The sequence below is a fragment of the Aethalodelphis obliquidens genome, unplaced genomic scaffold (genome assembly GCF_003676395.1).
Source record: "Aethalodelphis obliquidens isolate GAN/ISIS:26980383/991018 unplaced genomic scaffold, ASM367639v1 scaffold44, whole genome shotgun sequence".
In the NCBI taxonomy this organism is placed as follows: domain Eukaryota; kingdom Metazoa; phylum Chordata; class Mammalia; order Artiodactyla; family Delphinidae; genus Aethalodelphis; species Aethalodelphis obliquidens.
Window position 1 is genome coordinate 9,503,433 of NW_020837988.1, and position 23,653 is coordinate 9,527,085.

General features: G+C 46.9%; 1 protein-coding gene across 4 annotated transcripts in view; it reads right to left on the bottom strand.

The window, feature by feature from the left end:
* Window positions 1-23,653, bottom strand: part of CYTH1 (cytohesin 1) — a 90,638-nt gene that overhangs the window by 41,736 nt on the left and 25,249 nt on the right. Inside the window, exon 1 of one of the 4 annotated variants that reach the window (XM_027080883.1) lies at window positions 13,157-13,753. The exons of 1 other annotated variant lie outside the window; for it this stretch is intronic. In XM_027080883.1, coding sequence (XP_026936684.1) covers window positions 13,157-13,184 — 28 coding nt within the window. In that variant the 5' untranslated portion in view covers window positions 13,185-13,753. Of the gene's footprint in view, window positions 1-13,156; window positions 13,811-23,653 lie in introns of those variants that run through there. 2 more of the 4 variants (XM_027080881.1, XM_027080884.1) reach the window with 2 other exon arrangements.

Genomic DNA, 23,653 nt, shown 5'->3' on the forward strand with positions numbered 1-23,653 from the left:
TTTAACCGGCAGAAACCCAGAGCAGCAATGTGCTCCATCCAGCGCATACAAAGGAGGCTCTCTTAAAGGGACAGCGCCCTCCTTCCGGGCTGGGGGCGGGTAGATATGCACATGCGGCATCGCTAGGTCCAGCTTCTCCCTCTCCGGCGGTCACAGTCACGGGCAGGTGCCCAGAGACCTGCCATGAAGTCTAACTGAAAAGGCAGATCTTCTGACAGCAGTTTCTGCTCAACAGGAATACAGGCGGCTGCCAGCCAAAAGGGACCGCGTTGTCTGTCCTTCGTCCCCAGGGGTGACATCTATCAAAGTGTTGGAGGTGCGCTTTAGGGCCCAGACACAGCTCCCTGAGGTCCTCCAGCTATACCAGGTCCCTCTGCCTAGCTTTAAAATACGTCATTTGCCTTATTTTTTCCACCATAATCATCAACCATCATCCTTCTTATATATAGCCCTTGCCTTTCGGTGGATAAGAAGGGTCTAAATTTAAACCAGCACAGCAGGGAAACATTTAAAAAGGTGAGGCCAAGAGTCCATAAGGCCCTCCCTTTTCCCCATGTGTGGAGAAAGTAGACAAACAGGTCTGGTCTCCATGAAGCCCAGGAGGGCGTCGGTGTGCAGAAAAAGCACTTCCAGGCCTCCGGAGCCAGCGCCGGCCAGGGTGCCCTGCTAAGCAAGGCCAGACCTTTTCCAGGCTGGAGTTTCATGAAACTGAAAACACACACAGCCTCAGAAACCACCTGCCCACCTGGAGCCACAGCAGCCTGGTAAAGTAAAGCATGAGGATTAGCAGATGCAAACTATTATACACAGAATGGAGAAACAACACGGTCCTACTGTAGAGCACAGGGAACTATATTCAATATCCTGTGATAAACCATAACGGAAAAGAATAGGAAAAAGAATACACACACACACACACACACACACACACATATATGTATAACTGAATCACTTTACTGTACAGCAGAAATTAACACAACATTGTAAATCAACTATATTTCAATAAAATAAATGTTCTTAAAAAAGAAAGAAAGGTAAAGTAAAGCACTGGGCCTTCCTGTACCCTCTCCAGAAACTGTTACCGGCTCCAGAGGGAACATGAGCTTTTTACAAACAGCTTTTGGGTTCAAGAGCGCAAATCTGGGAAGCTGCCCGCGGAGTGAAGGCAGTGTGCCTCCAAAGACAAAGATCAAAGGGCCTGCGTACAGAACTCATGGTGTGGTGAGTGCTGGTCAAACCACCAGGCACTTTCTGAACCAGCCTGTGCAGATCCTCCGGTCAGATCACTCGCTCTGCTCCACCCTGGGGTAAGTCACCTTGGTCTCCCAAGAGATCCCAGTGCCTTCCAGTGTGAAAAACCCCAAAAGACTAGAAAGAACTCAGGCTTTGGTGACATACAAACAGTCAGCAGACTTTCACAAAACTCTCAATTCTATGCTGACGTTAGAGGTCAGGGCTTCCCTGGTGGCGCAGTGGTTGAGAGTCCGCCTGCCGATGCAGGGGACACGGGTTCGTGTCCCCGATGCAGGGGACACGGGCTGGGCCCGTGAGCCATGGCCGCTGAGCCTGCACTCCGCAACGGGAGAGGCCACAACAGTGAGAGGCCCGCGTATTGCCAAAAAAAGAGAAATACATGAGGTCAGATCTTCATGATGGGGATAAGAAAACAACCAAAATTCACAGGGTCCTTAAGTAAAGGCAACATAGAGATGAGTGAAACAGAAAGCTACAATGACTAAGGGGCTTCGCTGACAGCCTCACACTTAGAGACAGACCTCAGGGTAGTTGTCAAGACCAGAGGGCACAGGAGGATGTAGCAAAGGGATGTGACCGAAATCTGAAACTTGTAGACACATATACGGCCAACAGTCTGCTGACTTGACCACCTCACACCTTTACAGAAAGTCTCCCGACTTCGGGAAACAATTCCTTTTCCCTTCAACTAAGTCAAAACTACAGCAACCCTCTGTATAATTTAATACCATATTATTCTGCCTCGAAAAGGAAGGAAATTCTGACACGTGCTAGAGCATGAAGGAACCTGGAAGACATTATGCTAAGTGAAATAAGCCAGCCACAAAAGGACCAATACTGTACAATTCCACTTACATGAGGTCCCTAGAGAAGCCAAATTTACAGGGACAGAAAGTGGAACGGTGGGTGTCTGGGGCTGGGGGAGGAGAGAATGGGGAGTCAGTGTTTAACGGGGACAGAGTTTCAGTTTTGCAAAAATTCTGGAGAGGGATAGCGGTGATGGTTGTCAACAAGGTAAATGAACTTAATGCTATTGAACCATTCACTTAAAATGGTAAATTTTATGTTACATATATTTTACTGTAATTAAAAACAAATGAAACAAAATTTTCATAGCAATATCCTGACTTCCCGATTTCTGCTTACCTTAGTCCCTTTCCCAAGAAGCTATGATTTGACTTTTGTGTAAAGCACTGGAAGAGAAGTGTCTCACCACCAATTTACAGCCTAAGTGATTCTAAAAGAAAGAATTAAATTGGCACGTGTCTAGCATAACTGACATTCAACACAGGAGGTGAGAGGTGCCTTCTAGCCAATTGCCAAGGTGAATATTTACTCTTCTAGTTTAAATTCTTTCCACACAAAGACCACCCAGTCTCCCACCTAGAAGTAAGTACATTAAAGATTTTATTACCATAGTCTGCATCTTTAAGGAAAACTTTGTTCCTATCTCAGTCTTTGAGACGTCTCATCTAACCGCTAACCTAACAACTCAGGCCCCCTTAACTGAGATGAGACACTGCCCAGGGATTGGGGGTTGAGGGGAGGGACACCTGTGTGGGGCTTCACTGCCTAGTTGCTCTGTGACCTGGAGAAAACCACCACCTCTCCCTGCCCTGGTTTCCTTAAGCAGGAATGGGCATGTCAGCATCCTTGTCCTTCCCAATGAGAGGGTGTATAATAAACAGCTCCATAAACTGTCTCATGAAAGCAGGGTATTTTATCATCTTACCCTACATAGAGAAGGGAATCAACACATTTTATCTAATAAATCCTAGAACTCAAAGACCAGTTTGCATAACCTTATGATTCAACCAGCTAACCAAAGGGAAAATGAAGTCAAATTTCAAGGTAGTAAAAGAAACAAAGTCATGAAATTTTATCCTGAAAGTTTGGTTTAGAAAAATAAAGTTAACATCTGCTTTCAAGAAAAGCTGAACACTAGAAAATAATCATTTTAAGAACCTCAAGCTTTTCTAAAACCTAGCAGTGGTACTATGTGATCCAGCTGGACTTCTGCAGCAGTTTCTCTCCAGCACTCATACTTGCAATCTCTGTCTCCAAGGCTGTTGTTGAAAGGGTCACAGAGACTGCAAGCAGAGCTGGAGCCAGCTCAGCAAGGAGAGCCATCGTGCCATACCTCTGGCTCCTTGAGACATCGCAGAGCCCTCGTGCTCTCTGGGAGCCTCGGAGCTCCCATCCTAGCAGCCGAACTGAGCATCGGCGCCCCTCTCCTCCCTCCCCACACCAGCTGCCATCTCTGGCACTGCACAGCTGTGCCACCACATCCCTTCCCTCCAAAAGAGAGGCTCGGTGAGGGCGTGAAGAACTGAAGTCAGTTCGCTCTCACTTTACCCGCCTTCCTAAAACCTATGTGTACGCTGGCCCTTTGTAAAACCCTGAACACTTCTGCAGACTGAAACACTGCCCCCCGCCTTGGCTGACAGCTGGAACAGACCCCTGGCACCAAAATAAACGCGGGACTCCAGCTCCTCTTCTATGTGCATTTTTGGAAAGAGGGCTACCATACCCGGGGAAGGTTCCAAAGTTCTTAATGAGTAAAATAAAAACTCCTAGGGTGGGTTGAGAGGGAGATCTCGCCGGATTTGCCCCTCTGCTTTCTGCCGGCCTATTTCTAACCTCACCAGAGCAGGACCACAGAAATCGGTTATTAGCTTGCTCCTCAATCTCAGGCCTAGAAGAAACCACACTGAAGGTTTAAACCTCTATTTGAAGAAGCTACTGGAAAAACCCTAGGAGGAGAGAGCAGAATGCGAAACCACAAGACAGACATGCAGAGAAGCAGCCGCTGCACACATCACGCTGCTGCCTGCTCCTGGGTGGGAGAGGCCGGCAGCAGCGGCGGCGCATAATAATAACAGAGGGATCCGCGCTCTACAGGAAGCTGCACACGATGGGCTCACACGCGCCACCCACCCGGCCTCTTACCCAGGGCGAGTCCCCTCTCCGGCAGCCCCAGGATCCCGGCAGCCCCAGGGCGGCGACGTCAAAGCCCGGGCAGCTGGCAGCTCTCAGCTTCAGAGGCCATGGTGGCCCAGCACCGCGACCCCCCAGTCCCAGGCCCCCGGCTGCCCCCACAGCGCCGGGCGGAGGCAGCGATGGAGCCCGCACAGAACGTGCGACCGCACAGCCAGGGCAGAGGCGGCGGCCGCGAACACAAAAGCTGAGCGGAAACCCGGGTGGAGAGGGAACCGATGCTGGTGGGGAAGGCAGGCGTGGACGGAGACGTCGCCGGGCTGACACTTGGAGCGTGTGCTCCTTCCTCCAGGCTTATTTCCATGAATGCGATGACAGTGCCCCGCCCACCACGCCCCCACTCGCGGCCTCGGAGGGGGGACGCGCCAAGAGCCTTTGCTCACAGGCTGCAGCGGCTTTTTTCTCCCCCTTGGAAGCAAAAAGCTGATGGTGGCTTCCCAGGGAGGATGTTAACCCTTACTTAAGGTACCCTCTCCCTTCCTGAGTGGATAAACAGGAGGGCAGGATCCAGAGGGCAGGCTGTTCTGTCGCCCTCAGCGCAAAGCCACCTCCTTCTCCCAGCACTGTGTCAGGAGGCAGGGACACAATCCCCCCCTTCCTGTCCTCTGAGACCCTAGGCCCCCTGTCTCCACGTGGCACGCTCCAGCCTTTTTACTAAGAAGGACCTGCCTCCCACTCAGGCCATGTGCTAGCCGCTCTCTCCACACATGGGCCATAGGTGTTTCCGCAGCAGAGGCTGCAACATAGCGTTCCAGTGTATTCTGGTTAGGGTGAGTGAGGCAGGTGGGTCCAGGGACAATACTGTAAGATGGCTGGTGACAAGAAACGTCGCTACAGCCTGAGAGGAGTGGCTCTCAAGCTCCAGAGGTGCAAGGGTCACCAAGGGCACCATGAGACACACAGATCTGGGACCCCAGGCTGAGACTCGGGTTCCAGAGGCTCAGGCCCCCGTGTTAAGCCAGAACACAGGGTGACTGGAAGCCTGTCTGCAGACCCCTCTGGGAAGCACTGCCTTTGACTCATAAGGATTTTAAAACAAGTGCCAAGTAAACAAGGAGAAGCAAGAAAATAAACCGCCCGCTAGATGGGGTTCTCCGATCTCGGCACTCCTGACGCTTCGGGGGCCATTCTGTGTCGAGGGCATCCTGGTGCCTTAGAGCACATTTAACCGCACCCTGGCCTCCACCCACTGGATGCCAGTAACACCCCACCCTACCCCCAGACAGGACAACCCCAAACGTCTCCAGACATTGCCAAATCCCCTGCAGGGCAAAAGTGTTCTGCTTAAGAACCACTGGTCCAGGCACACAACAACAGGAGGAAAAAAACTTAAAAATCCCACACCCTCCCCTGCCTTCCAGTCCTCTGCCCTCAGGAAACTGCTGACAGGAGGCACCCTCCCCCACTACACTAACGTGGGATCCATACTCTGAGGTTTCCTCATCACCAAGAGGGTCACCAGACTTAACCAAACACTTGGGCTTTGCAGCCTAGCCTGTCTTTAAAGAAACAGCCACAATGTGAACAATTTTATTTTTGTGTCGAAATGACAGTTCTCATCTAAAAGAATCATACCAAATCTATGAGAAATAAACCCTAAAATTATTTATGAAATCTTTGCTTTAAGCTGCAAAAGGAGGCAAGTTTTCAACAAACACGTGGACTGAGAGTCCCTATCTGACACTCAGTCTGGTGAGCTGCCCATCCCCCACCCGGCCCCAGGGAGAGTCCATCCTCCCTGGTCCACCAGAGCACCTCGTTCCCAACCTGTTTCCGTTTCCTTCTCATTGTTTAGAGGCTCATCCTGGCCAGCCATCAAGAGCCACCTCTTACGGGGAGAACTCCCTCAGTTCACACAAATTAACCCTCACTTAAAGGCCTTCTTCATACCGTTTCCTTTGAACAATGTTTGTATCATGCAGTTTACCACCTGGTTGGACACTGTCCTGTTCCCAGGGGGTTATCTGTCCATGAAATTAAGCTCTTGCCTTCTAGTAAAATACCATAAATATTCTCACAGCACTCTGCACATTCCTAAGGGCTATGTCCCCCTTTCCGAGCTAACGTCAAAATACGCACAGACACACTCCAGGGATTTAAAGGTCCCAGCAGGCAGATCCTGACCTGTCACTTTCTGTGCACGACTGGGTCATAAGGCACAGGCTCACTGTGGCTCACCCTTAACTCACCAGCTACAACTCAGCAACAGAGGATCCACCACTGGGCTTGCCTTGTAGCGTGTAAACCAGCAAAGTCCTCAGCGTGAAGCCAGGCCAGACTGGCTGGCAGCAAAGCCTGCACCACGGTCAATTCTTGGCACAAACAGTATGATCCAAGGAAGCAAGGAGACAAGAAGTGAGAGTGAAAAGCTACCAACAGGAAGTCTGCAGTGTGGCCCGCCTCTTCTCTGAACACAGATCTCAATAAGCGGCCCCGCAATCAAGTTTGTGAAGTCACAGCGATGATCAGAGAAAAAGACTGTTCACCGGCTAGTAATCTCAGGAAATCTACCAACAGAGAAAATAAAAGCTTTAAAAAATTACTTTCTCAGACTTGTAACCTAACAATCTTTGGGGAAAAAATGGTTACCACCCATAAACCAGGTAGCCTATTAGTAACGACCCTGTTAGTTACCATAGAAGATACAAAGATGGTAAGACATGGTTCAGGCCCCCAAAGAGCTTACGTGTTACTTGGTCCTTTTAAAGAAAAAAGAATCAAGCAGCAAGTAAGCGCCAAATGAATGCTGGAGACAGGCGTCACGGGGTCAGAGACAGCCAAGCCCGCAGCCAGGGTGTCCCAGGAGACCCCACGAGGGCTGAGGCGGGGCCATCGGTGAGAGGGCCCTCGAGGCTGGGGACAGAGGACAAACTGGAAATGCCTAGAAAAGCTGCACAAGTCAGACCGTGCCCTTTGAGTCTGGCATGAGGACATCTGACTGTCCTGTTGTCAGGCGGGAGGCAAGGTAGAGACAGAGTGGGAAGGGGCGTGGGGGCACCCGGAGAGACGGACGGGCAGCTTTTCTGTGGTGGCCAGGGAGAAGTGACAGGAACACAGGGCGTTTGTCCAAGGCAGGGAAACTTGGGCTCAAAAGTGGGAACAGAGGACTAAGTGTCTTCTGCCCCCCTGGTAGCTCAGAGCTTGCACGGCCACCCTGTGCGACACCCGCTCCCCACACCACGCGCCGTCTCCCCAGGGCTGCCTTGAAAAAGGCCCTCCGCCACGCGCGCAGGGTGGTCTGCAGCACTCGCTTATTCCACAGACAGCTCCTGAGAGGCAGTAAATCAGCGTCTTTCAATTCAGCAACATCACAAACTTGCTAACCCTACGCACTCAGCCTCCCCAAGCCCCACGTCACCTGGGCAAAGGCCCTGCACCAGCCCATACCAGGCGTGGAGCCCTCCACATCTCAGCATCCCCATCTCCCCTGCTTCTGTGTCACACAAAACTCAGGCATGGAATTTCAACCATTCTACCCTATTCCTTAAGCTTTTTTTTTTTTTTGCGGTACGCGGGCCTCTCACTGTTGTGGCCCCTCCCGCTGCGGAGCACAGGCTCCAGACGTGCAGGCTCAGCGGCCATGGCTCACGGGCCCAGCCGCTCCGCGGCATGTGGGATATTCCCGGACTGGGGCACGAACCCGTGTCCCCTGCATCGGCAGGCGGACTCTCAACCACTGCGCCACCAGGGAAGCCCCCCTTACGCTTTAACATGCTGAATTGCTCTTTAGTAAAAGCTAGGAGCATAAATGCTTCTTCAAAGAAGCCGAGACTGGCTTCTGTCCCCTCTCTGAGAAAGGCCTGAAGCAACCTAGAGGGTAGCAGTTCCTAACTCTAACCTCAAAGGAGAAGAAGCCAGCTCCTGGTGCCAGACATCAACCCTTCTCAGAGCTGCCCGAAGTCCAGAGAAGTGCCCCTGAGGTCTGAGAGAAGCCTGAGAGGAGCTGGAGGCACCGACCCAGGCGCCCGCTCTCCGGGTCCCAGTGGCCCTGGGTCCGCTCACAGGCAGCAGAGCTGGGGCAGGCAAGGGCCAGCCTCCCTGATGGGGCCTGCTCCCGGCACCAGTGCAGGGGACTCATCCCTGCCGGGGCTGCTCTCAGCCATCCTCTCCCTCCTGGCCTTTGCAGAGGGCGCAGCAGAGACAGGAGGAGACTGTAGGGAGGAAGGAGGGGAGGACTATGGGGCCACGAGGAGGCTGAGGCAGGCGGTGGGCAATGCTTTGTCCGCAGAGACCCAGGGCTGCACTGTGCCTCACAGCCACCAGCTCAAGGAGGCGAGCTGACCCGTGAGAGGGCTACCAGTAAATGCCCCGCAAGCCAGCGCGCTTACTGTGCCAGGAGCAAGTCACCAAGAAAACAAGGAAGATCTGAGCACGGGCAGAAAGACCTCTGCGGGGAAAAGCTGTCCTCAGTATGTGCATCCGTTTCTAAAACTACTGTTTACCTTACCAACAAGAGTTTCACAGGAGCGCAACAGATAAAACGATATTAAAGTTCATATGGAAAATGTATGTATGAATAGCCTAGAAAACTATGAAGAGGAAGAAGGGTAATGTGAGGTGAGCCTCTGCCAGAGATTAGAGCGTTGAGACATCAAAAATTTGAAATTTCAGCACTGGAGAAGGAAAACAGCAGGAAAGAAACTCAAGAGATACTGAAACACACAGGTGGCACTTCAAGTCATAAAATCTCATAAAGAAAATATTTTTAAAATATACAAAAATATAAAGAAAAATAGGATTATTCAGTCAATGGTGGGGGGGGGCAATTAGCCAGCTGCCCATCTGAGGGCAAAGTAAGCTGCATGTCTACTCATTTATATCAGAGTAAGTTCTAGCTGAGTCAAAGATTCTAATGTAAAAAAAGAAACCACAGAAATTCTAGAATAAAGCATGGATTAATACGGTTATAATCTCAGAGAGTCTGTTCAGTTTGCTACAATAAAATGTAAAGCTTCAGAATGGAAAATAAAGTTCTATGAGCTAAAAGGTAAACCACCAGGACAACCAATGTACAAAATACATGACAGACGATTAACTTCTTTTCACAAGGACAGCAGTAAGACAAAGGTGGACACAACCAGCGAAAGACATAAAAAGCAGACCCAGAAAGACAAACACAATGGCCAGACATGAAGGACGCTTAAACTCTCCAGTTAAAGCATGAACACCACACCGCTTCAGGTGAGTCTGGCAGAAATGAGAGTGTCCGCCAAGGGCGCGGGAGTACACAGGCGGCCCAGGCTCTGCTGGGGGAGAGTAAACGGCGCAACCTTTCTGCTGCAGTACTTTTCAATTCAGCAATTCCGTTTAAGAACTTATCCAATGGACGTACTCCCAAAAATGCAAAAATGAAAACTACTTACACACGATTTGGTCATGAAAAAGAACGAGCTGATTGGTAGATGCCAGCACAGAAAGATCTCCCAGACACTGTGCCACGGGAAGGAACAGGACACCATGCGTGTGGCACCAGTGCTGGCAAACGCAAGATCTGAGAAGGACGCACTTGAAACTGTCAACAGGGACCCTGTTCAGAGACGAGGAGTGTGGACAGGGAGCAAGCAGAGGCAGCGACACCGCATTTTATACCTTTCTGTGTATCTGGATCCACAAGTGAGGCAAAATTGTATGTTGAAGTTTCTATTCAGAGAAAATATGGAAATGTCACCAGCCACTTACCCCAAAACATTTGCTCAGATTAATGACTAATTATTCCTTTAGTGGAAGGAACATACTTGAGGCCTGTTATAATGCGTGTGAAATCCCTGAGGCAACTATACCATCATGCCACGCTGTCTACGTGGGATTCCAACGTATTTCTATGAATCAGAATCCTGAATGCTTAACAGAAGAGACTTAAGATGCCAGAAAGAGAGGAGACGCAGAAACAGCCACTGACTTAGAAAAGAAATGTATTGCATTTTTCTAGGTCAGAAGTTAAGCTTTCATGATTTCTCCATAGGGTAAGGAAGAAAGGACATACAAAAGTCAAGAAATTATCTTCCTAAGAAGGGAAGGAGCGGCGGGGCAAGTCCTGACCATGAGCAGAGCCGAGGGCAGCAGGACTGACTTCTGTCCCCGTTTTCACTGGTATGTCACACCCAGCACGGGCTCAGGAAGAGGACACATGGGTCCCAAGAGCAGCACATCTCAGCAGTGCTGCCCAACGCCAGCCCCGGCGGAGTTCCATGTCCCCCGCCAGGAGCCGCGGACCCACAAGCCTGTGGCCCCTCTGCATCTAGTGACTGTCCCAGCTTCAAAATGAGCCCATCTGAATCCCCATGAGTGGAAGCTCTTCACAAGGTAACAGGAGAAGACAGCAGCAGTTACAAGAGTCTTTTTCTAAAAAGGAAATCTCAGCTGGGCTGCAACAAACAGAAAGAGGAGCAGAGACAAGAACAATGTAAATTCAGTAAAGATGCCTTTGGAAGGCTGTCAAAATGCAAGGGAAAAGTGAGAAATGGATATTATAAAAAACTTCCAGGACGTCTATCCCTCCATGTTTAACGTAACCAGCAGCAAACTCTATGTAGGTCCTGTGCTGCCAGCCCCCCACCACAAACATATTCAGCGAATCTTCCAGAGCCACAGGAAGGGCTGCACCACAAGGTCCTGACGCCTCCTGTCCAGATCTACCGCACCTGCCTTGTCCTCGTCTCCACTGCCCATTGGCAGGCTGGGGGCCCCTAAGGCCCCAGACCTGTGTCCTGCCAAGACCCACACTCCCTGCCTCTCCTTTCCACAATGCTGGCTCCTCAGACAACTCCACCTGCTGCCCTCCACACTCCACCCGCCTCCTGGATGCTGGGTCCTGACCACTGGCAGCCAGCCCTATGCATTTATGTTCCGTACCAAAGAGAACTTGGGAAGCTGCAGAAAGCCTCAGACGATGGATAAAGGTCCGCTCTTTTCAGAGCAGGACCCGAGCCCTGTTTCTGTTCATGTCTTTCATCAAGAAAAAAGGGCAGTCCTGACCCTCTGTTCAACGCTGCGGGCACACACGCTGGTGCGGTCCACAGACAGCCTATGAAATCCAGGCTAGAACCTATGAAATCCGGACCAGAGCGAGTCCCCTTCAAAACTGGTCCCAGCAGATGGTGATGCAGGTCTGCTGAGATGTGTGCTTTGTACAGTGCCAAGCGCTCTAGCTTAAAAATAAAGATGTAACCATTTTTGATTTCGCAAAATACAAACTCAACCCCTAAGGAAGGGAGTGAGGAGTATCTACAGATGTTCACTTACAGCACCTCTGCTTTTCTGTTTAATACTCGCCTCGACCTCAGCAACTGCCCAACAGAAGGCTGGCACAATGACAAGGAACACATTTAGAGGACGGGATGAGGGGTAAGTTACCATCAGAGAGAGTATTCTAGACGCAACCTGAAAATCCAATGTCCTAAAGGAGAGGCACTCTATTTAACTCCATTCTATTCAGCATATTTTCCTATAAATAACACTATCCTATACTCACATAGTATCCATGGCTTAAAATCTTTTTTCATTTCTATTTTTATTTGAACTTGACAGCAAAGTCTGACTATGAACTCTGTGCATTTCCTGCCAATGAACTATGCACTATTACCTCCAGTTTAGAGGTAAGACTCAGTGAGTATAAATAATCCACAAACAGCCCAAGCCCAATTCAAACTCACTGGCTGAGCACTCAGCTCTTTATTTTCTCTCACGGGAATAATAAAAGCCACCTCAGCTCAGCGTTTACTGTGCATCTGCATATGCCCAGCCTGTGCTCCGAGCTGGGATCTAAAGAGCTCCAGCCCATGCCCTGCACAGAAGGGAGAGGCCAGAGGGGTAGGTGTGCGAGCCTGTGGTGGTAGCACATGCTGCCACAGTGGCCACGCCTGCCCAGGCCTCAGAGGACACCAGGGACCAAGTGGCTTCAGAGCAGTCAAGCCTCCGAGCCAGGAGTTGAGAACAAATGAATTCCCCAGGGCTTCCCTGGTGGCGCAGTGGTTGAGAGTCCACCTGCCGATGCAGGGGACACGGGTTCGTGCCCCGGTCTGGGAAGATCCCACATGCCGCGGAGCGGCTGCGCCCGTGAGCCATGGCCGCTGAGCCTGCGCGTCCGGAGCCTGTGTTCCACAACGGGAGAGGCCACAGCAGTGAGAGGCCCGCGTACCGCAAAAAAACAAACAAACATGGCCATCTGATGAAAGCATCACAAGAAAACATACACACATACACACACACAACTTAACCTCAGAACGTTTGAGAGCCCTGACCTAGGGTGCTTTAAGCCAGTTCTTCTGCAAAAGCTTTTGGGATTTATAATCCACAAAATTTGTCACCCCTTTACTCATTGCTTCACTGTTTACAGTGTGGGTGTGGAGAAGATGAAGGAAGTTCCCCAGACCTGACGAGGCTTCAGACAGTCTTTACTTAATACCAAAAGAGGAAGATCAAATAACTATGGATATTCTCTTTGTTACATTTTTATTTAATAAAAATGGTTATTATTCATCTTGTACCTCACCGATACTTTCAACCTGGTCTCTAACATCTTTCCTTTTTAGTGTACACTCACTCTGGGTGTACACGCAACTTGCAGAGCTTCTAAGACTGCTGCTCAGATTCAGGAAATCAGACACCATCACCAAGTAGGAGGGCACATGCCACCAAGACGCTCCCAGGGGGATCTTCAATGAAAAGTAAAGAGTGGGGGTGGGGGCTGGGGGACGTCTTCAGTTTAAAAACACAGAATCTCTCTGGCTTGCGTGCGCGCGCGCTCTCTCTCTCTCTCTCTCTCTCTCACACACACACAGAGGCAAGAGCCTCTCGGTCGGTACTCCTCAAGAGGCAGTAAAACTGTCGTCACAGAATTTCACATGTCAATCAAAAGAGCTACTTAAACCCCACCCCATATACCCAAGCCAGGACTGGGACTCACCATCGTCTTCTTTGGTTTTAAGGACCATCTTTTCTGTCACAGTAGGACCCTGAAGGTTGCTGGGTTTTGTTCTTCAAAGGAGAACTCAGAGCAAAGACTCCCTGGGAGGCAGGGCAGGGTGGGGCAGGAATACCTGTGAGCTGTCCAGCCACCGGGACAGCTCAGAGCTGCTTCCTGGACCGACAGGGAACTCGTTGGCCACACTCCTGGACCAATCAGCCTCCAGCCACAGAAGCGTCACTCCCAGTTCGCGGCCACCACCCAGTTCCTGAAGTCAAGCTCAAGTAGCTTCCTAGAGGTTAACCACCTCCTCCCTGGAAGCAGTCTGAGGCTGGAGTCCAACGAGTAACAGTGGCACTTCTGGTCTCAGATTCACCCAAAGCAGCAGACAGAGCTGGTGTTTCTTCACTTCCCAAGTACCTTCTTAGAATGGAATCACTTAAAAACCCCTGGTTGTCTCACAATGAGATAATAGCGCATTTCCCAAGAGCATGACTAAGAGATCGTAATCATTACAGTATGTTGTGAGGTCACAGGATAAAAGTAGAAGGCAGATTTTAGAGGCCAAAAGAAAAAAAGTCTAAGGGAATTATTCCCAATACAAGTTCAATTTCATCCCCATTCTATGTTCTAATATATTGCACCAAACTGTTCTTTTCTCTTACTATACTCATGACACATGTTTATTACTGAAATTAATTATAGTAGTGGCGGGGGGGGGGCACCCAGGGATAACCACTGATGACATTTCAGTATATATTCTTTACATTTTTCCAGATTTTTGTTTTATATACTATATTCTCATTCTCTGTCTTTTACATGTAAAATTTAACTATATATACATATCTCTTTATATCTCTATATCTCTCATATCTGTCATAGTTAACCTGTATAACCACATATATTATACAATATATGAGATATATTTATCCTTGAGATATACTTACCTCAAGAGATAAGTATACAGACAGTCCCCGACTTACAATGGTTGACTTTTTTTTTTTTTTTTTTTTTTTGCCGCACCTTGCAGCATGCAGGATCTTAGTTCCCCGACCAGGGATCAAACCCATGCCCCCTGCAGTGGAAGCACGAAGCCCTAACCACTGGAAAACCAGGGAAGTCCCACAATGGTTGCCTTATGATTTTTCGACTTTATGATGGTGTGAAAGCAACACGCATTCAGTAGAAACCATACTTTGAATGTTGCTCTTTTCCGGGCTAGCGGTATGGGTCCAATCCTCTCCTGTGATGCTGGGCAGCAGCAGCAGTGAGCACAGCCCCCAGTCAGCCCATGATCACGAGGGTGAACAACCGATACACTTACAACCATCCTGGACCCAGACAACTGCTCTGTTTCTCAGTGTCAATACAGTATCCAAGCCATTACATGAGAAAATCAACACTTTATTACAAAACAGCCTCTGTGTTAGATGATTTTGCCCCACTGCAGGGGGCAAAACAAACTGTGTGTGTTCTGAGCACCTTTAAGGTAGGCTGCACTAAGCTATGATGTTCAGTTTAGGTGTATTAAATGCATTTTTGACCTACAACATTTTCAACTTATGATGGGTTTATCAGGATGTAACCTGAAAGAAAGCTTCCATGAATATTCACGTAACGTTCTGGGAAAAGTCTTTTTCTCAGCACAATACCCACGTCAGTCACGATCCCAAGGAGACAGAGACGCACTCAGAGTGGGAGTCTGGAGAGAAGAGAGGGACTGTCTATAAAAGTGAGGGTGGAGTGTAGGGAGACCACAGGGAGAGACGCAGCATCAGGGCCAGTGACGGGGGGCGGCCCTGACCCAGGCCAGGCCTGCTGGGCAGCGGAGTAGGCCGCTGGCAGGACCGCAGGTAGAGGGTTCAGCCGACCTTAGCTACCTGGCGGGGAGAAAACACCTTGACCTCACTGTCCCCTGGCCCGCCAGTCTCCTACACAATCCAACAGGGCCAGAGGACCAGGGAGAGCACAGAGAGTGGAGCTGTGAGGGCACAACACAAACCAAAGGCCCCAGGAGCCGGCCCTGAAGAATTCAATGGCCTGACATCTGCCTACCAAGTCTCAGCTCCGTAATCACCACAGTTTCAAGACCCTCTTCCTGGGACCCTGTGCCTCTCCAGGCTCGTCTCTCACCACCGTGCCTGGTTTGTTTCTCTAAGCAAAAGATGCACACATCATATAAAAAGCAAATAGTACCTAAGGCTTAAAACAGAAAACCACGGCTTCCTGCCCAACTCCCCACCCCCCCACCCCCGAGTCATGCTTCACAGACGTAGGTCTCTCGACTATTTCTTCTGCTCGTCACCTCCCTGTTTTGAAAGAACTAGTTACACTACTTGTTCTCGAGTTTTCACCTCTAGACGTCAACTGCCCGCCATGGAAGATGAAGACTCGCCTTTTACCCCCACCCCCCTCCCACGTGCACACACACACATACACACGCCCACTCGGTATAATTACACAAACATTTCTGGTTAAATCAGTATTTAGTATTCCCATAAACACTGCTCACAACTCAGCTATATAATGTACTATGATTAAAATAACCACAGAATGGACTAAGCGTCCTTTGTTTTTTTCTGTTTGCTCGTGCCAGACTCTCTACCAAGCTATGCAACTGTCAAGACTGTCCAACGCGCCGAGCGGTCTGTTTTCTGAGGTGGCCTCCACGCTCCTGCTCAGCCTGGTCGTGTGGCTCTCGAGGCCCGCGTTCGGGCGCCCCCTGAGCACTCCCCCGGGCGTTGCCCACCCCTGGGCCTGAGGCTCCGACTCCATGGTCTTTTTCTTTCTTGGATTACCTGCTCATTTAGATGGAGCACATTCTCTAACAACTCACAGAGAGAGGCTGTGGAGGGGGGGGTTTTCATCGTCATTGTTGTGAATTCTGCATGTCTCTTCTCTCACACCTGACAGTCTGGCTGGGTGTGGCATTCTAAGCGAAGTCATGTTTCCTCAGCATAGTGGAGGCAACTACTCACTGTTTCCTCTTCCTGTATTGCTGGTAGTGATGGTACCATTCTGATTCCCAATATTTTGTATGAGACCTTTTTCCCCTCTCAGGAAGCTTTTAGGACCTTATTTCTACACTCAGTATTGTGAAATTTCATACGTTATGTTAGCCACCAGATAGAACCTATGTCTGAAGTCTTATACTCTTTAATAAATTCCTGTCCTTTTTTTTTTCCAGTTCTTGTTTTTTGGAATTTCTATTAGTTAGACACTGGACCTCCATTGTGAATCCTTTAACTATTCTTATCTTTTCACTCCTACTTTTCCTCTCCTTTTTGAGCTGCTTTCTAGGAAATATTGTTGCAATGGCCCGAATGTTTGTGTCCCACCCACCCCAACCCGTATGTTGAAACCCTAATGTGATGGTGTTTGGAGGTGGAGCCTCTGGGAGGTGATTAGGTCACGAGGGTGAAGCCACCTTGATGGGATAAGTGCCCTTATAAGAAGAGGCCAGAGAGTTAACTAGCTCTCTCTTTCTGCCATGTGAGGACACAGCGAGAAGACAGACCTCTATAAACCAGGAAGAGGGCCCTCACCAAGAACCTAAACAGGCCAGCACTGAGATCTTAGACTTTCAGCCTCCACAACTGTGAGAAATAAACATTTGTTGTTTAAGCCACCCAGCCTGTGGTACTTTGTTACAGCAGCCTGAACTAAGACGATTCTCTGCTTTATCTTCCAACCTTTCTACTGAATGTTCTATTTTTGCTATTTTTAATTTGCAAGAACTCACTCTTTATCTCTGAATATTCCTTTTTGATAGCATCCTGTTCTTGTTTCAGTAATATAATTTCTGAGACTCTTAAGTATATAGTTATTTTTACATATAAATTTATTTATTTTATCTTATTTATTTCTGGCTGCATTGGGTCTTTGCTGCTGCATGTGGGCTTTCTCTAGTTGTGGTGAGCGGGGCTACTCTTCATTGTGGTGAAGAAACCCCCAAAACAGACAAGTAAAACCTGCTGGGATTGTGATTTTCAGTGGCAAATCTACATTGAATCTGTAGGTCCTCTGGGAAAACTGACATCTGAGTGTGCTGGGTCCTGAGTGCACTTTCTCTCTCCATGGATTTAGGTCCTCTTTCAAGTCTTTCAATAAAATTTTAGAATTTTCTTCCATTAAACTCTTGCACATTGTTGATAGATTTATCACCAGGTATTTAATTACTGTTGGTTGCTAATATATTGGAATGCATTTGTGCTTTATATGTTGACTTTGTAAACAGCAGCCTTGTCAACCTCTGTGAATGATTCTAACAATTTATCTTTAGGTTTTTTTACCTTTTCTATATGGACAGTCAATCCACCTGTGAGATAATCGTTTCCTTTTTTTCCTCTTTACAATCCTTGTGCCCTTTTTCTTGCCCCGTTTCCCTGGCTAGAGCGTTCAGGCCCAATTCTCCTGAGGCTCCGTGGCTGAGAAAGATTGGGCTAGAAAACCCTGCAGCACAGCACCAGTGAAGTTGCTGAGCGTGGACACCCTTCATTTCTTCGCCATCTTAAAGGAAAAGTTTTCTACATTCTTCCACAGAATATAACATTTACTATAAGTTGTAAATACCTTTTATCATGTTAAAAAAAGATTCCTTCTTTCTAGTTTGTCAAGAGATTTTTTTCAGTTATGGGTGGCTGTTCAGTTCTTTTAGTAATTTTCTTGCAGGTACACACGTGATATTGTTCCAAGAATATACAACCAAGTCATGCACTAGTCTAGCCCTGCACTATCACGTGTGGTAGCCACTACTGAGTTCCTCAAGTATGTTCTAAGTGTAACACACACCCTGGATTTTGAAACCTTAGCACCAAAATAATGCAAAGTATCTTAATTATTATATTGATTATATGTTGAAATGATAATGTTTTAGATATATTGGGTTAAATAAAATATATCATTAAGGTTATTTTTACCATTTATCTTTTAGCTGTTTAATGCGGCTACTAGAAAATTTTAAGTTACGTATTTGGCCCACACTATGTTTTTTTGGACAGCATTGGCTAGACACACCAATGTGTGTGTGCAAATTTAGTCTATAATAATAGCTAACATGTATTGTGTCTACTAGGTGTCTGCACTGTTTTAAGCACTTTTACAATAACCCCACTAAGTGGGAAAAATTTCTCCATTTCCTAGATGAAAAAACTAAAAGACATGGAGAGAGTAAGCAAATAGCTAGTGAGCCATGGAGCCAGACTATAACCCAAGCAGCTGACTCCTGGGCTTGAGCTTTTAGTCACTACCTTGTACTGATCATGTGGTATTTTAGATCAGCAGGGAAAGGATGTGCTCTTCAATAAATGGTGATGACAAGTGACTATCTATTCGGAAAAAATTTAGATTCCCTTTGCCATTCTATACTTAAAAAAACAAACAAAAAACCTCCAGATGGATTATAGGTCAAAGTGTGCCTTATATATGTATATGCACTTTGATCTATAATCCACCTGGAGGTTTTTGTTTTAAGTATAGAATGACAAATATAAGTATGTAAATATAAAAAGTATATATTATATATACCTATATATGTACACATATGTACATATGTACACTTTTAAGTGAATTTTTTCTCATTTTATTGCAAAGGAACATTACTTCCTAAGCAGGTCACAAAAACCTAGAAGTCATAAAAGAAAAAACAATTGACCAACTTGACTTCATATGAATGAACTTAATATATAAATATATTATTTATATTCTATTTTGTATGACAAAAGCTCTCATAAAAAAGGTAAGACTGGCAGTATAGTTGGAGAAAATATTTGCAACACTTACAAGCAAAGGATTACTATCCAAAATATATGAAGAGTACCTACAAACCAATAAAAAGACAAACAACAGTAGCAAAATAGGACAAAGGATATGAACAATTCAGAGAAGACAGACAGACAGCCAATAACCCTAATAAACAGGGCAGAATAAATTACAATAGCCAGTAGACTACCAGAGTGTTGAAGAGCATCGGTGAGGTTGTGGGGAAGGGGACATTCTCATAGTGTGTGGTGGGGAGCAGTTGGTGCCAAGTTTCAGAAGGCAGTTTGGTAATGTCTGCCCCAGTTAAAAATGTTTATACAGTACACCCCTATGCCCAGATCTTGGTTTCTAAATACCATTCCCCATTAAAAGGAACCTGTGATCCTTGGAGAAATGGTTGATTCCAGGGCTGGGTAGGGAAAAATACAAAATGAGCCTGGAAAATCTTGTGATGGCAGGAAGTGAGGAAGTGCTCAGAGAATGAGGGGGACAGGTTGAAAGACATAGGAGCCAACTTGAGGAAGCACCCAGCCATTGACACGAAAATTGGGGGGTGAGAAAGGATGACGAGGAACAGATATCCACATCACCCCAGAGCATCTCTCAACAAGATTCTTAGGAATCACAAAAGGACAGACAGCCACAGAAACTTACAGAGACCTGGTGGACTCATCTTTACTAGATGTTCAAGGTTAACATCACTAAGGGCTTCCCTGGTGGCGCAGTGGTTGAGAGTCCGCCTGCCAATGCAGCGGACACGGGTTCATGCCCCGGTCCGGGAGGATCCCACATGCCGCGGAGCGGCTGGGCCCGTGAGCCATGGCCGCTGAGTCTGCGCATCCGGAGCCTGTGCTCCGCAACGGGAGAGGCCACAACAGTGAGAGGCCCGCGTACCGCAAAAAAAAAAAAAACACATCACTAGTAAAAGGATTCATCACCATCATGGACCCTGACACAATGCACTAAGAACACAACCTCATTCTTGCCAAAAATGTACAACCTCAATTGAATCAGGAGAAAACTGCAGGCAAATCCAAATTGGGGAACATTCTACAAAATAATCGAGAAGTCCTCTGTGAAGTGTCAAGGTCATGACACACAGGACTGGGAACTGTCGTGGTCAGAACTAATTGCAGTGGGGTCTTCTGAATTAGATCCTGGACCAGAAGAAAAGGACCTTAGTGAGAAAACTGGTGAGGTTCCAGTAGGATTGCCAGATTGCTTATTAGTATTGTACTGGTGTTAATTCGCTGGTTTTAATAACTGTACTGTGGTATGTAAGATAGTAACCTTAGGGCAAGTTGGGTAGAGGGCATATGGCAACTCCATGTTTTTGCAATTTTTCTGCAGGTCTTAAAATTTTCAAAATAAAAAGTTAGCTGCCCAGACCTGTTGACTCTGTATTGCAGCGTTTCTGAATCTCTTCTGCAGGTACAGAAAGACAGAAGTAGAAGAATGTTGATTGCACACAGCCTGTGACAGCGAAGTACTGGAAACAAAGTTTCATCAGTACAAAATGAAAGTATAGTACAGATTTTGCTGTGGAATATACCAGTTTAAAAAAATTGAGGTAGATCTATGTGCTCTGACATAGGAAAATCTCTAAGACATATTAATTGGAAAAAAAAAAAAAACTTGTAGAAAAACACACACTGTTTAACCTTGTGATGTAGGCAGTAAAAAAAAAAAAGACTTTTATTTTTGTATTTTATATGTTCTGCACTTCCCCCACCCCAGAACACAGTAATAATGTATTCCTTCTGTAATTTAAACAGAAGAAAGTAAGTATGATATATTCTGCCTTTAGTGAGATAATCCTTTTTTTGTGTTAAAAAAAACTCAGAATTATCATTTAATATTTATGCTTTCTTTTTTTCTAAACACGATTCTTTTTTTTAAAATTAATTAATTAATTTATTTATTTTTGGCTGTGTTGGGTCTTCGTTGCTGCACACGGGCTTTCTCTAGTTGCGGCGAGCAGGGGCTACTCTTCGTTGCAGTGCGCGGGCTTCTCGTTGCGGTGGCTTCTCTTGTTGTGGAGCACGGGCACTAGGTGCGCGGGCTTCAGCATTTGCGGCATGTGGGCTCAGCAGTTGTGGCTCTCAGGCTGTAGAGCGCAGGCTCAGTAGTTGCGGCGCACGGGCTTAGTTGCTCTGCAGCATGTGGGATCTTCCCGGACAGGGCTCGAAACCCCGTGTCCCCTGCACTGGTAGGTGGTTTCTTAACCACTGCGCCACCAGGGAAGTCCCAAGTATATAGTTTATAAGGTTTTCTTCCATATCTTCCATGACCTGTTTCTTCTGTTTGCTTTGTTCTGTTCTGTTGTTAATGTTCGGGGATTTTCCTCAAATGTCTAATAAACAGAGGCTGTTTCTTTACATTTGAGAGACGCACTGACAACCCGATTAAAAGCTCTGTGTAGTAGCTGTGACCTATTGAGTGGTGGGTGTCTTTGTAAAATAATAAAGCAATAACATGTGGATACCCCACATGGAGGACTCTGTAGGTTCTTTTTTCTTGGGCAATGACCTAAAGAAGTGATCTCCAACCTCCTACCTGAGCTATGTGGGCTATAAACCTGGCCAGCAGCATCTGGGAAGCTAGGTAGAGGAGAAAGGGTAAGGAGCTCATAAGTAAGTACACAGACTTTCACTCGGTTTCCTTACAGGCTCATCTTCATGTTTTACCAAAGGGGAAGAGAAATCGCCTTGCTACAGGAGATGGAAGAGAACTGGAAGTCTTAACTGCCTGCCATGACTTCCAACCCACCCTCCAGTTTCTAGCCTCACTCCGTATCTCTATTCTCAGAGGCCCATGGTGCCTTGAAGTCTTTCTGAGATATGGAGATAAATTGTTTTGCTTCCTGATGGCCTCCTTCTCTGCAGCTTAGATCTTTCCTGATAAGCTGCCAATAGGAGAGGGGCTTAGAGCATGCAACCACGGGAGTGTCCTCAAACCCCCAGAAGTGCATCTGTAAGCTGGGGTGGAAAGTGACAAAGACCTCAACCTTCTACAGACAGAAATCCAGTCGCCTGGAAATACTGCAAAACTCTTTTAAAGGTTACTTCTACTTCCTGAATTAGCTGAAAAACATGGATTTGTACTGTTTTTCCTCACAGACACAAACAGCATCAAATCAGTATTGCACAAAAAAGACTTGAGAACAAAAGAAATACCGTGTGTGTCGCAGAGAATTCAAATGAAAAATTCCTGGACATGCACTTACCTTGCACCTGATCACATCTGCCAGTACGTACTTCGTGAGGCAGAATTTTTGGCAGTTTTATCATCAAAAGTAAAACTCAATTAGGTACTTTTTTAAAAAAAGCCCAAACCATGCCCTTTTAGCCTTTATTTTATGTATACAATCTGAATTTCAATTTTTTCCAAAAAGAGTCATTACCTTTTGCAAGAAAAAAATGAGAAAGGTGCAATTCTTCACAAAATCTGGTCTTATTTTCTGTGTGAAGAAAATCCATTATCAATGCCATAAAACTGAAAAAACATGTGGTTTTGAGTTTCTGTGCATTTTTTTCCTTGAGAAGGGGGTCGACACATCACCAGACGCTCAGAGAGGACCCTCGAGTGGAGGAATCTGCACCTGGACCCAGCCCTCCAAGAGTGGGTAAGGGCAGCACCATCCCTAGAAGAAGCCCAGGGAAATACATGATTACCCACTTCCTGGTGACAATGGAACGATGCCCCAAAGGACTCACACCTGCCGTCATGATCACACTTGGAAACGTGTACGCTTTAGAAAACATGGACTTGTCATATTTGCAATAAACAGAAACATCTTCCTCCACAAGGACAGAGGAGCAACAGTACGACTCACAAATGAGCAAGAAGTATACTAAACTTGATGTTGATAACTACCGAACTACACCTGTAAGCAGCTGCTGCAATTTTAAATGTCGTTTAAAATAAAGTCAAAATTCCTGGATGTGGTCAATTCAATCTGTGCTGCCCTCTGCTGGCTACATGAGAAGATTGTTAAAAGGTTTACAATTAGCCATTTTTGCAAATAAATTACCTTTTGAATGTATACAGAAGAAGAAAGTCATGTTCTACCTAGTATACAAGCCATGCTCTGGTGATATTCAGCAGTTCTCATTCTCTGAAGGGTTTTTTGTTTTAAGAAAATTGGTTTGCCCTTTGTCTATACACTGTGACTAATTTATGGGAATGGGTGATAGCCAATGGGAATTTATGTTATATGGGCAGACACAGACAACAAACAATATACACAATAAATAATAAATTAACTAGCATGCTAGAAAGTGGTAAGTGCTATGTGGAAAAGAAGGAATCAGGAGTGCGTGCGTGGGAGCAGTTATTAAAGTATTAAATGTGGTGGTCAGAACAGGCATCACAGAGGTGAAATCTGAACCTCAGTGACTCCCCCCAACCCAAAACAAAAACACCATACACAGGCTTCTCTTGTCCAAAATCCTGTGGTGTGTGAAATGCATTTATATTCTCCTCTGAACCTCCTACTTCCTGTTCCACACCACGTGGACTAATGAAATTAAACAGGCACCCTCTACAAGATTGGATTCCCAAGGCCATTTCCCTATGAACAGACCTGAGCTCCGGGACTCAGAGCGACTGTGGCGGCTGAACCTCCCACTTCCTGTGTCCATTTAGGAGAAAGTCTCATCACCTGGTAACCTGAGGGTCTCTTACTTTCAACCTGAAAGAGCCTAATACCCTTAGGATACCTGCCCGCCATGTTCT